This window comes from Hibiscus syriacus, unplaced genomic scaffold (genome assembly GCF_006381635.1).
Source record: "Hibiscus syriacus cultivar Baekdansim isolate YM2019G1 unplaced genomic scaffold, ASM638163v2 tig00002799_pilon, whole genome shotgun sequence".
Lineage (NCBI taxonomy): Eukaryota > Viridiplantae > Streptophyta > Magnoliopsida > Malvales > Malvaceae > Hibiscus > Hibiscus syriacus.
Genome location: NW_024061945.1, coordinates 1,218,079 through 1,232,270, shown reverse-complemented (window position 1 = coordinate 1,232,270; position 14,192 = coordinate 1,218,079). Strand labels below are relative to the sequence as shown.

The following is a 14,192-nucleotide window of genomic DNA, read 5'->3' as shown; positions in this document are numbered from 1 at the left end:
TCCAAGCTTTTTCAATGGTGGAGTGGAGATACTAGTAAACTATTGAAGTAATTGACTGGGAAGCATGTTCTTCTTCAGTATCTTCATCTGATCCAACTGGCAGATCCTTCACTGGACTGGCTTTAGAAGAATCCAAGGCCAAAACAGCCGGAAGACTTTTTCTATATGTAGGATGGAAAGGAAAATCATTAAGATCCAACAAAAAACTACACGGAAGTGCTGAAAATTGACAATGCTTCACACGTAAAATCCAAAAAAAAAAAATGTTATTTGATACAACCCATCATACAGAAAACACCCATTTTATTTCACTCCACCATCTTATCCAAAAACATAAACTTGGAATTCATCAATCAGATATTAGAAAGCTAAGAATACAACATAATATCCAAAAATAAAGCAATAACTATAACTTATTATGTTGAGTGTGGGATTTGAACCCACGCCCTTTCGGACCAGAACCTTAATCTGGCCCCCTAGACCAACTCGGCCATCTCAACTCCTGTTTGACGTGTGTAAACCATACCTAAATTCTAGTTTTTCCATTAGTGGCTTCAAATGAGGTGAGATTTTGGGTAAAAAAATTGAGTTAACGTGTAGACGAATCTTATTTTATAACTCAAAATTTATTTAAATTTTTTTTTACTTAATTTTTTTGAATTTATATTTAAATTTAATTGTAAATATTCATAATGTTATGATATTAATTGATTTTAATTTAAATAATTTTTTATAACCATATACAATATACATACTTCTTCTGTGCCATTAAATCTGTCAACTGTTGACTTTTTTAGCCAAACGTTTTAACTTTGACTCATTATTATTTAATATTTATTATTGATAAAAATATGAAAAATATATATATATATTTTTAAAACCTTAAATCAAGTAGTTTTCAAATATATATTTCATAAAATTTTATCTCAAAGTTTAAAATTTTCACTTTTCAAAATTCAATAATGGACATATTTAATAGGACAGAATGAGTATATCATACAGAATTGAGGGACTCAAACTTGAACTTGAAAATCAATCCATTAATTATAAAAAAAAATTAAGTCCTGAGTTATTCATGTCTTATTAATCTAAACTGTATAATTTTTTTTTTGAATCGAATTAAATTATTTTACGTTAAGTGAAAAAATTAATTTTTTTCCTTAGTCCACCCTAATTTCAATAAAGGTGATGATAAATTAATAATGAGTAATTAATTTTGAAATAAATGTATGTAATTTTTCAAATAATAATTATAAATGTGAATTTTAGAGAAAAGGGTTTTCTCTGATTTTTATTTCACTTGAATATAAAAGAAGAATTCTTCCTAAGCAAAGTAAATTTCATTTAAAAAACTAATTTAGATATTAGAATCTGATCCTTTAGGTAAATAACACTAAGAATTTAAATTACTAACTAACAAATATACATGCATCTATAATCTACAATAAGTACTTCTTAAAATTAATAGATCCAAATCAAATATTACAAACTCATGTTTCAACAACAAATCATTACATTATTGAATGCATTGTAAGGGACAATAAATTCTTGATTGCTATACTATTAGCCAACAATCTGGGACTTCAGTTTCAGACAATCCAGAACATATTCCATGCTACACAACAAGAACTTACCAGTTCATTTCACTTGCAATACTTCTTGAACCAAACACCGATGTTCAGATAGCTTTCGAAGTCGGATTGCGGCCTGCAGTATACGAGTATATGTGTATATGTGTGTGTGTGTATATATATATATATATATAGATATCAAGGGTATGGCATCGTCTTTAAATTAAGCAAAACCAGAAGTTTCTTCATCGGTGTAGGTGATTACCTCTCGATTCCATGGATGTCATTGGGAAACAGGATAACCTTGGTCTCAACTCCTCTCTCCTTTAATGCTCGGGCATACTACGAATTTCAAACAGAAACTATCGTATGTTATCAGAACTTGGATCATGTGAACTCCAGATCAGAAAAAAGACGTGTTCGTGTACAAGTTTCCAAGTAATGTAATTAAAGATGCATCACATAATCATCATAGTTCATGCTATAGAAAGGAAACTTATCGTACTTGCAATCCATTGGAGACCGGGACTCGAAGATCCTGAGCACCTAAGAGAAACATGGTTGGAGTTTTGACCTGCGAAGAGAAAATAAATGACTTTACCTCATCTGTTTGTTTTTTTGATAGGAATAGGAAGCCTCATTAAAAACCTCCCTCATAGTTGACCCTTTCCTAACATAAAGGATCAAGTAGTGGAGGGAGGAAAAGAGTGCCTCATTTTATTACCAAACCGGAATTACATAAGACTTAACAATACAACAGATGATTTTACATTAGACTTAACAACTTTAGCTACTTCAAAAACCTACAGCCATAGAAAAATAAACTATAACTAAAACATACAATCAACCGATCCCCTGCTTTGCTAAACTATATGCCTCCCCATTACAAGACCTTGAAATTAACCTAATTAAAACCACCTTTTCAGAAAGGATCAACAAAATTTCTTTAACAAGAAGCAACATGAAAACTGGTGCCATAGACGGGGTGTGAATCCACTCCACTGCTGACTTACAATCACTCTCAACAACCAATCTACTGGCAGCAGACCAACTTGAAGCTAGAAAAATTTCGATGCCTCTTTTAATACCCTTTAACTCTGCAACTGGTGGGGGACCTTGACCAATATTCTCTGAAAAAGTCAAAAGAGTGCAGCAATTCCAGTCCCTTAAAATGCCTCCAATACCTCCAATCGAGTCATTTAACCTCACAGCTCCATCAACATTTATCTTTAAGAAATCAACAGGTGGAGGAAGCCAACCAATAACAGAATGATCCTTAGGTTTAGGAACAGAAATACCATCAGCAAGTGATGGATCCCCAATTAGCAGATCTTCCTGAATAGGGAATTTAGGATACTTGGCTAGGAACCATTTAGATAACCTAAATCTCACAAGGAAAAAGAGAGACAGCCTATCAAGGTTTAAACCTTCAAACACAATCGCATTCCTTGCTTTCCAAATAGACCAAAAAACGACTCTCGGGATAAACTTCCAAATCAATGAATTCAACCTCAAACTCCCCCCACGAATTAAGTAAGGAAGGAGGGTCCTGTGGTAGCACAATAGACAAGTCCCAGAAGCTTGCCAGTTTATTCCATAGTTCCCAAACTACAAAACACGAAATGAACAAGTGTTGCACAGATTCCTCATGTTCCTTGCAGAAAGGACAGAGAATATCTTCTTCTAAGGACATTCCTCTTTTCACTAACTCCATTTTAACTGGAACTTTTTGGTGAGCTAACTGCCATAGGAAAGCTTCTACACGAGGCGGAGACAAACCCAACCACACCCCTTTTGACCACAAATCAATACCCCCAACTTCCTTATCAACAGCTTTCCTTCACGATTTTACTGAGAATAACCCATCACCACTTGCAGACCAAGAGAGAAAATCTTCAATCGAATCAGTGAGTTTTATTTCCTTTAATTTCATCATCAAATCCAACCATTGTTCCAATTCCCAATCAGACAAATTCCTCCTAGTAATAATGTTCCACTGCCAACCATTCAACTCAAAGCTTCCAAAATCAGCAACCTTACCCCATTTGTTAGTAGAGAGTGCAAAAATTCTAGGGAAAAGAATTTTTAAAGGAACCTCATCCACCCATGGATCATCCAAAAAGATATGGACTTACCATTGCCTACTTGCAACTTCGAAAATGATCTAAGACACTCACCCGCCGAATCATTCTTCAAAAAATTATTAGCAATACTTCTCAAATTCCAAGAAGATTTTGGAGAAATGACCTTGCTAATAGACATAGTATTACTACTAATATTTTGCTTACTACATAACACTCTTTTCCATATGGATTCCTTTTCATTTGCGAACTTCCACACCCATTTCCCCAATAATGCCCGATTAGAAAGATTCAAGTCAAGAACCCCAAGGCCACCACTGTTCATTGGTTTGCATACTGTACCCCAACTAACCCAGTGGATCTTCTTTTTATCCGCACTGTCACCCCATAAAAATCTGGCCATTAAGGAATTTAATTTATTCCCAACTTTGCAAGGCATTTTAAAGAAAGATAGGAAAAATATTGGCAGGGAAGTCAACACTGACTTTAATAGAACTGTCTTGCCAGCCAAGGACAGAGAAGAAGCTTTCCACCCAGCTAGTTTTGAATTAAAATTTTTAAGGACAGGATCCCATAAAGCTTCAGAATTCTTCTTAGCACCGATTGGAAGACCCAAATAATCTGTGGGAAAACGATCAACAGAACAGCCCACTACCAATGCCCAGTCTGATAAAATAACCTCATCAACATTTACACCAAAAAGTTTACTCTTCTTTAAGTTTAGATGCAACCCCTCCATTATACTAAAAATCCTCAACACCCTTTTGACATTTTTAATCTGAGCAAGTGAAGCTTGGCAAAAAATGATGAGATCGTCGGCAAATTGAAGATGAGATAACCGAAGTGAATCTGTAGAATTCCCAATCACAAAACCTTGGAAAAGTCCTTTGTCAACTGTTTTATCTAGCATCAAATGCAGCAACTCACCTACAATATTGAATAGGAGCGGAGAGAGACTACAACCTTGTCTTAGTCCTTTAGCCATAGTAAACTCTTCCGATGGGGAACCGTTCACCAGAACCGAAATTGAAGCAGAAGAGAGACACTGTGAGATCCACGAGCACCATCTAATACCAAAGCCCATCTCCTTCATTGCTTTGTTCAAAATCGGCCATTCAACAGAATCGTATGCTCTGCGAAAGTCAACTTTGAAAACAACCCCTTGTAGACCTTGTTTTCTCCAATAATCGGTCCTTTCATTTGCAACAAATGCACAGTCCAACAATTGTCTCCCTGGTATAAACACAAACTGGAAAGGGCTGATAATGTCACCAACACAGCTGCTAAGTCTCTTGGATAGAACTTTTGATAGGATCTTATACAAACTTCCTACAAGGCTAATTGGTCGATAGTCTTCAACACTTTCCGGATTTAAAATTTTCGGAATTAGGGTAATAAAGGTGTGATTTACTCCATGCTCCCACATCCTTCCGAAATAAAAATCGTTAAAAAATTCCAATACTTGCTCCTTTAAATCTGGCCAGCATTTCTTGAAGAAACCCATTGTGAAACCATCCGGACCAGGAGATTTAGAACTGTCCGAGGATGCTATAGCTTGCCAAACTTCCTGTTCTGAAAACTTCTCCTTTATTTTTGTAGACTGTTCTCTTGACAGTTTAGAGAAATCTAGAAATAAGTTCTCCACTTCCATTGTAGAAATGGAATTAAAAGCTGTCTTAAAAAAATCAGAAATGTGGGTCTTGATCAGAGACGGGTCTGAAACTACAGTCCCATTAATCTTTAGACTAGTAATTGCATTTCTCCTGTTTCTGTTTAGAGCACACAAGTGGAAAAATCTAGTATTTCTGTCCCCTCCTTTAATCCATCTCGTTCTTGCTCTTTGAAACCAAACACTTTCTTCAATCCTGTACAATCTCCAGAGATTCGATCTAAACTGCTTCACCTGGTCCCTCTCCTGCGGAGAAAGATTAATACCTTGTGCCTTCAATTCTAACTCATTAATTCGCCCTTCTAAAGTTTCAATAGAGTCTGAAATCCCATTAAATTTCCTCCTTGACCAGTTTCTGATTGACTTTTTAGTTCCCTGTAAAATACTGAAGATACCCCTTCTATTATTCCTTTCCATTAAGTCAACCATTGAAGATTTAACCAATTCCTCGAAGCCTTCTTCCTCTAATAAATAATTGTAAAATCTAAATGGTTTAGGACCCCAGTCTACATACGAATCCTCCAATGACACCGAATTATGATCTGATATGGACCTAGGCAGTAGCCTTTGAACTACGTTCGGAAAACGGGTCAAAAAATTACCAGAAATTAAGAACCTGTCGAGTCTAACCCAAGTTGATTCTTCCCTGTTGTTACACCAAGTAAAAGTTCTTCCCACCAACAGAAAATCAATTAAATTTGTTTGCTGCAGAAAATTCCTAAAGATATCAACAGAATGCCAGTTTTGAGACCTTCCCATCTTCTCAGCCGGATCAAGATACGTATTAAAGTCCCCCCAATACAAAGTAGATTCGATTGGGCTGAAACAAACTCCAATAATTCCCTGTAGAATTCATCCTTTTCAGATTCAGTGGAGGGACCATAAATATTCATAATCACACACTCTTCAACAACATTCTTAAACTTCCCAAATATTGCAATAATCCTGCTACTTAAGTAACTACTGGACACTTTAAATTCATTATCATTCCACATTACCAGCAAACCCCCTGCAGACCCAACAGCTGGTGAAAAAATACATCCCTCGAGAAGACAACCCCCTATCCTTCTCCTTAGAGCCATAGAACAGTTTTCTAGCTCTGTTTCTTGAATAAGTAGAATGCTCGGCTTATTCTTCCTGACCAACTTAGCTACAGCTCTTGTTTTTTCCTTCTTCCCCAACCCCCTTATGTTCCACGAAACAATATTAATGTTACTCATAAATATAACAAATATCTCAAACACCTCAAATCAAAAAAGCACAATAACAAATCCCCTTATTTCAACAATTCCTACTAACCCCCAATCCTTCCTCAAGATCAATAATTTTATCTAAAAATGCCTTCTTGCCTTCTTTAAATGAGATCCCCAGCATCGTACTAACCTCCCACGTAGCCACTGCTTCTTCCAAAAACATCGAAAATGAGGGAGAAGAAACTGTGTGTAAACTAGCCACATCCAAAGCTTCCCTAGTGAAAATCCTTCTCTGTCGCCTACTCTCTTTCCCTATAACTGCTCGAGACTGACAATCTGATCGAGGCACTTCTATACTCCCTGAATGTTGGTCCAAGTCTCCTACTACAATTTTAGAGGGACCTCCTTCCTCATCGTCGCTAATTATTCCATCTTCCTCTAAAATTGGGATCGGTTGGGTGGTCAATAAAGGATTGGAAGCTTTTCTATTTTGGTCCAGTACCTCAGCTGGTCGCAACAACTTTTCTTCTATCTTCGGATCATACCAGAATTTCTATCTTTTGATCTTCTATATACTCTATTACAAGTTCCTCTATTCCATCTTCCCACCGGAACACTCGTCAAAGCCAAACTTCTGGACAAATGAACCAACGGACTCCAGCTCCTCTGACCATTAGAAAACGTTCCCTTACGTAATTCCATTGGTTGAGTTCCAACAGTTTTAACTGAAACATCTTCCTTTTCCTCCTCCACTCCTTTTGCATTCCTAACCTCGTTGTCCAAGACCACTACGTCCTTTATCGATTCATCATTGGACTTGATCCATTCCCTGTTTAATTGGGGAATAAATCTGCCTTTGGACCCTTCGGCGATCCATTTCAGATTATACGCAGGCCCTGGAGGACACAGAATCTTCATGCTTGATTCAGAAATCAAACTGTTACAATCTTGGACTTGAGAGTCTAGGCCCAATTCTTCCCTGAAACCAAGTCCCGCATGCTCCCCAACAGGATATTTTCCTTTTCCCCGCAAATCTGACAACCCGACATCTAAAATATCCATATTTGACTTTTTTGGTAAAAGCTGCTCCCCATCCCCCTTTTGCAACCTACTCCTCTGTTCCTGATCATGCCAGTTGTCTTTCTTCAGCATAGAGTCTTCAGAAGACTTAAAATTTTCAACTTGTTCCAAAGTCAGACGGCGGCCGCACTCTTCCTCGGGAAAATGATTTTCACTGTACCCGTAATTTGAATTTTCACCATCAATCCCCCTGGAAAACTCCTCCGATTTTAAAAATACCGATCCCAGTATGGCTTTGACCTTGTATGATCTGCCGTAAGACCCTATTGTGACCATTTCAGGGACATCAAACGGACTGGCGACCCTGATCAAAACTCTTGCCGACGATAAATCTGACCTGTTCTTTGAAGAATCCAAGATGCCAATGAACTTTCCCCATTTCTGAACAAGTTTCTCCAAGAACTCTACATTCCAGCATAATAACGGTAATCCCATTAATTCCACGAGACAAAACGCCAATGGAACTCCCTCCTCGTTTAGCAATGGCTCCAGCCAATCAAACCAAAAACAGATCTCCTCCTGTTTTCTTGCCCATATATCAGAGTAGTCTTTAATCGATTTAAAGGTTACAACACAGGCATTCCATGCGTAGCCCCATCTCGCTATTTTTACCTGAATTCCTTCACTTGCCAAAGCTTTTTGAACAAATTCTTGCTCGAAGGAATGCTTGATTACCCCTGTTAAAGACCTTTTCACCCAAGTCGAATCCTCCGAGGAGATATGCATCTCCCAGACATTCCTTATCCCATTAGCAGCCTTCCTTAACCTTTGACCATCCTCTTTATTGACATTTCCGCAATCCTCTCTATTGGTCGTTTCCACCACCTCCTTGTATGATCTACTATCCCTCAGGTTTCTCGAAGATCCAGCGTGCTTCTCACCATTTGTTTTCTCCACCCTTATTGGGATTGGCCCATCCCTCGTAGACCTGCCTTCAGTAACTTCTCTATTCCTGTTGTTCTGATATTTTTCTAACCCGACTGAAACTCTTTTCCCGTCGATCCAAGTTCCGTTAACACACTGAATAGCCCTCCTCCTCCCTTCCTCACTTGCAAACTGAACAAACGCGAAAGTGTAGTTCTTGTATTTCGGTTTCAGAGTAAAATTTGGAATGAAAATCCTCACAACTTGATCGTAATGCTGAAATATTTCCCTTAATTCACCTCTTGTAACCCTCTTGCTAAGATTATCAACGAAAATCGTCCATTTCTCCCCCACAGCAAACTGACCATTCGCTCCTTCTCTCTCTAAATTTTTGACTCTCTCACTCATATTTTAACAACTTTTGCGTTAAAGTTGTGTCTCTATACCTCATCTGTTTGTTCAAATGACAACCCTTTTTTTATCCAACAAATGACGACCCTTTCGAGGGGAAAGGAATGCAAGTTATAGAACACCGTGCATGTTATACTAGCAGCTCACATAAATACTCTCCCTTTCATTTTCCCACGATTATATGTATCGATTTTGCCTCAATGCTAGGCCTGCACCAGAGCCGAAGCACGGTGCACAAAGCTAATCAGTTCAATTGGCATCAAGGTTATTGGCATCATACCAAAAAATTAGTCTTTCATTTAATGTACCTTCGAGATATGCGATATAGGAGACTTGTTGTAAAAGTGAGTCAAGTGTTCAGCTGAAGGTGCTTCGGTAAAGATAGTTTTTCCATTGGTTCCGTAAGATTCCACGTAACACCAATCAGGGATATCTGTTATGCCAACCATGGATGAAAGACTACAAACTGGATTCCTTGCGGCAGCTGCAACAAACTTATTCGGTGCCTGTAAAAATTAAGCAATATGTTTCACAACTGCTTGATCACAGACAGATAACGGTAATATCAAAAACCTGAAGATTTTCCCCAACCTGACCGATCAAGTGTGTGGTTAGAAAGCCACCATGGGAACCACCAAGAACAGTTATTTTAGACGGGTCGACGAGTCCTTTCTCTATGACATGATCTATGGCTGTAAGTACATCATTGACATCCTGTCCATGTTACAATACAATGATTCAAAGAGTTACACCTGAGATAATATGTTAATAACACGGACACATGCATGTCAAGAATAAGTACCTGGGTCCCGATTTTCCCAGGAAGAGATTGCAATGCTTCCTCGCCAAATCCCAATGAACCTCTGAAATAATTTAGCAATGTTGGGTTTAGATAAAGGTTATGCCAGCCATTCGACGCTGATATATCATTAAAGCTAATATAGAAGAAAATTCGAGTGTGATTCCTATCTCAAGTTAAACTTTCCGAAGAAGTAAAGATATTACCTATAATTTATAATTAATAGGCTGAAACCAATAGAAGAAAGAAATGCTAATGACTTTGAGAAGCTCGACAGGGAGACGGAATGAGGCCCCCCATGAAGGACCACTATTAGAGGTTCAGGTACATCCTTTACTTTGGAAGAAACAAATATTGCCTCAAAAGGCTTAGCAGCTCCTGAATGAATTGGACAAATTCCATCATCAAAACATTATTTCTTTTTCATAATTTCAGTACCTCCAACTGTAATTATTGGCCAACCGAACATAAAAATCAAAAGCACCGAGCCAAACTGATTTGTGTACCTTTTGTAGAGCTATCAGAAACATCTTTCACCAGAATTTGCAGAATACCAAACTGAAGATGAGACAGGAGAGACATAACCTGTAGCATCAGATGTAAACATTTAGCAAAAAAAAAAAACTCATATAAAAGAAATGCAGATCAGACAAAACAAAAGCAAGAAAAATAAACCTTCTCTGAACATTTGAAAATGGGGCTTGAGACATTTAACCAAAGCCATCCAGCTTTATTATTCGCTTTGTCCACAAGGAAGCCATATTTGATTTGAGGAACATCAACCGGACTGCTACACACTTTGAAATGAGGAAACAACTACGAATTTCACTTCTCTTTGTTTCAAAAGCAGAAGAGAGTATTTGTTAAGAAAGAAAAAGAATTTTACCAGCAATGATATTGTCCCCATCAAGTTCAAGAATATTCCATGAAAATCCTGAGTCAGCAGGGCTGATACGTGATACTTCACCACTGTAATACGGCAATAATGTCATCAAGTAATGAAGCAAGAAAATAGAAGTCTATGAGCAAGAGAAACAGACTTAATCAACAGTCACCTTAACACATTAACAGAAAGTACCACTTGACAGCTGTGCCAATAGGATGATAAAATCATAGTGCATCCATCAGAAAGCCACGGCTTACTAAGAAAGCTTGAACAGTAAAGCCCCGGAAACTGACCATCCTCAGCACAGGTAACAACAGGAATCTGCAAAGATTTGATAGAATGAACAGATTAACCTGTCATATGTGGACCTATGCAGAGACTATAAATAAGATATGCTAGTAGTCCCAAAAAAGAATCATCACAGTGACCTAATTTTGGCTTGTTATATTCTAAAACAGAAATCAGTGGAATATGGTAAATGAGTCAACGTAGAGGAAAGAAAGCACCAACTAGAGGGAATGGAAATTGGGGGTTTTGGATGGGATTTTTCTCAACCCCCCACACCCTCAACCCCAAAAAAACCAAACAAATAATCCAAAAGACTCTCATAAACTACATGCCCTAAACCGAACTCATCTCATTCAACTTAAGCATAGACAATTGGAAGGCTTACCACATCAAAGATCTTTGTAGATGAGTTCAGCTTGCCATCAGTAGGCCAATCAATTCGGTGAAGAGAATCAGTTGCAGAGTGCGCTCCGGAATCCACTGAGGCTTTTGCAGACAGAAACACGAGGAATTTTCCATCTGGGCTGAGAGAAAAGAAACATAATTCACATATAATCAGCAAACTCCATAGATGTAGCTTGCATGTAAAGAGAGGCCCCTTTTAAACATTTAGGCAGCTGCTAGATAAAGGTTCTAATTAATTAAGCAGTTTTAAATGGATGTAATGGAACATTAATATTGGCCTAGTAGATGGCTCAAGGTATCATATGCAAAATTTAAAAAAGGGGGCAAATAGGATTAAGAAAGCCCTTACACCTTAGGCAAAAGCCCAAAAATTAAGGGTAAGAGTTAAACTTCATACCTGAATCGTGGAAAGTATGCACTACTTATGCTTTGTGTTAAGTTGACTACAGTTAATTCCTCCAATGATCTGTCCCCATAAAAATTATGTGTCGTGATTAAAGGTAGCACGGAAAAGTTCGAACAAGAAAATACGACTAAATAAACTTTGAATAACCAAAAGCAATTTAATGAAGCGAGTAACCCACTTGAGATTAGTCTCAGCAGCTTCTGATTTATAAAGTGGCACCTTCAATGCATACAAAGCGCAGGGCCTGTTATAGCAGTATTTTATACCAAGCTTTCTCGGTTCAGCTGACCACCCCACAAAAACTAAATGTTGATCGATGCCTTCCACTGGTGGAGCCCAAACCACCTGTCCTACACTCAAAGACTTCTCAATTCCTTTAACAGCATGTACCTTGCCACTGTGATATGCAGGGAAGTTTAGTGAGGGTCCTTCCACTGCACATAAGCTCTTTACTGTGCCATAGCATTGATTAAAATAGAAAACTATATATGAAAATGGAACCTGCTAAGATTGATCACGAAGAGAGCAGGCTGCCTTTTTCCTGCATAGCATTCTCCCCATTCTTCCTCCCAATCTCCTTGACCTTTCCAGCTCGTGCAGTCCTTATCTTTTGTAGCACATTGCTTGTAACCTTGATAATCAAATGAAGGCTTGCAGGGAGATGGCACCTCAGCAACATAAGCGATCAGAGATTCATCGGAGTTCCAAGAGATTCCCTCAAACCTATACCATTAAGAAAGATTTCAACCTTGCTAAGTTTGCAGGGATAATAACTACAAGTAAAGTTACATATAACAGTACTGCAGCTGCTTCAGATGCTACCACCATCAGCGAGAACTTATCGAGAAATTTTTTTTGAGACAGTACTTAAATCATTTACCATCCCTCGGCATACACCGAGCCATGAGTCGACTGGGGAACCTGGAACTCCTTCTCCAACTGAGATGAACTCCATATTTCAAATTGTGTGGGAGATTCGTTTTCAGGATTTCGAATAACAAGAAGCTTCGAACCTGATGGTGAGGGAACAGTTATAGACACTCCTGTCATCTCAACAGGAAATGGGGCCCACTGGAAGTTGACATTATTATTACTATCTGTCGAAATACTAGAGGACAGCATATACTTTCGGTTCTTGTTTGCCAGAAGATTAGGTTGGCTCATTGAAAACATTGCCTGAGACCCTATTCCTGCAATAATTTCATAAGCATATGGATCAAAGATAGCCTTTTCGTTTCAAATGAAAAGAGGATACAGAAGATAAAGATAACGAAACGTTGGCTTTCCTACCACTTTCAGACTTATAAACCCATGCTTTGTCAATGCTGGAGATACTAGTAAACTCTTTTAGTAATTTAGACTGGGAAGCATAGTCTTTTTCAGTGGTTTCATCTATCCCAATTGGCAATTCCTTCAACAGACCAGCTTTGGAAGAATCCATGGCCAAAACAGGTGGCAGATATTCTACGTGTAGGATGGATAAGAAAATCATAAGGAAACATCCTACAGAAAACTAAGCAGAAATGTTGACAATGGTAATGTGCTTTACATATTAAAGGTAAAAAAAAGAAAAATTTGTCAATTAATACAATCCTTTATACAAAAAAAAACCCATTACCTGTAAATAATAACTGGCACTGTTATAACATTAAGAAACACCCATTTTATTCGACTACACCTTCTTATCCAAAGAGAAAAAATAGAATATGGTACTAAATTTGAAATTGATCAATCAGGTTTCAAAAAGCACGTAATACAACATAATATCCAAGATAGCGTTAAGTCAGAAGAATAGATCCAATGAAGAATCGTGATCAAAAGACACAAGAGATTGAATGTGAAACATTTGAACAACGGATATGATTTCAATTCCAATTTTGAGCCATCTTATTACTTTACATTAACTAGAGACTACCACAAATGCATATTTTCTTTTATTACTTGACTACAGATAAAAATACCAAACAAATCCCAGAAACAGGCATATGGTAGCAAAACTGAAATGATTTCAATTCAAAAGGTGCTGATAAAGCTCCTCACACTGAACATGGATCAAGTTCCACCTTTTGCAATCATCTTTGCATTAAATTTGAACTACACTCTCAATAACACAGGTCTTCCAGGCTAGAAACAATAGATTTCTTAACCAAATCCAAATACCCAAAATCAATCACTTTAAGATATTTTCACTTATTATAATCATCCCATCAATCAAGAAATGAAAAATCCAACTTGTTTTTATCGAACAGAGTCAGTAACAGATGATTACTCAAAACTAAAAATTTAAACTTGATTTTTGAATCCAACCGATATCAAACAGGTACAAAGGAGACTGAAAAAAAAATACCCATCAAGCAGTTTACCTCAAAACAAGAACAAAACCATCTCTTTAGGGGGGAAATGAAAAGGGTAGAGAAAGCGAGAGCTTACATGTATGAGAAATGGGAGTTGAGCTTAAAAGTGAGGGCGACGTTGAGAAGAGAAAAACAAAAGAGGGAATCGAGGAGAAGCTGCTAAAATTGAAAAGGATGCAACTGCA

The 14,192-nt window shown here is 37.6% G+C and overlaps 1 protein-coding gene across 1 annotated transcript; it reads right to left on the bottom strand.

Annotated features, from left to right (window-relative positions):
* Positions 1 to 1,433: 1,433 nt before the first annotated feature.
* Positions 1,434 to 14,192, bottom strand: LOC120151510 (acylamino-acid-releasing enzyme-like). Its single transcript, XM_039163936.1, has 18 exons — positions 14,084 to 14,192; positions 12,944 to 13,117; positions 12,534 to 12,843; positions 12,155 to 12,376; positions 11,832 to 12,050; positions 11,645 to 11,713; positions 11,228 to 11,366; positions 10,724 to 10,875; positions 10,555 to 10,637; positions 10,344 to 10,465; positions 10,175 to 10,253; positions 9,875 to 10,046; positions 9,672 to 9,732; positions 9,461 to 9,583; positions 9,178 to 9,375; positions 2,077 to 2,145; positions 1,837 to 1,913; positions 1,434 to 1,707 (listed from the first exon to the last, which is right to left on the bottom strand). The coding sequence occupies exons 2-18, from the start codon at positions 13,092 to 13,094 to the stop codon at positions 1,644 to 1,646; spliced, it is 2,310 nt and encodes a 769-aa protein (XP_039019867.1). The 5' UTR covers positions 13,095 to 13,117; positions 14,084 to 14,192; the 3' UTR covers positions 1,434 to 1,643.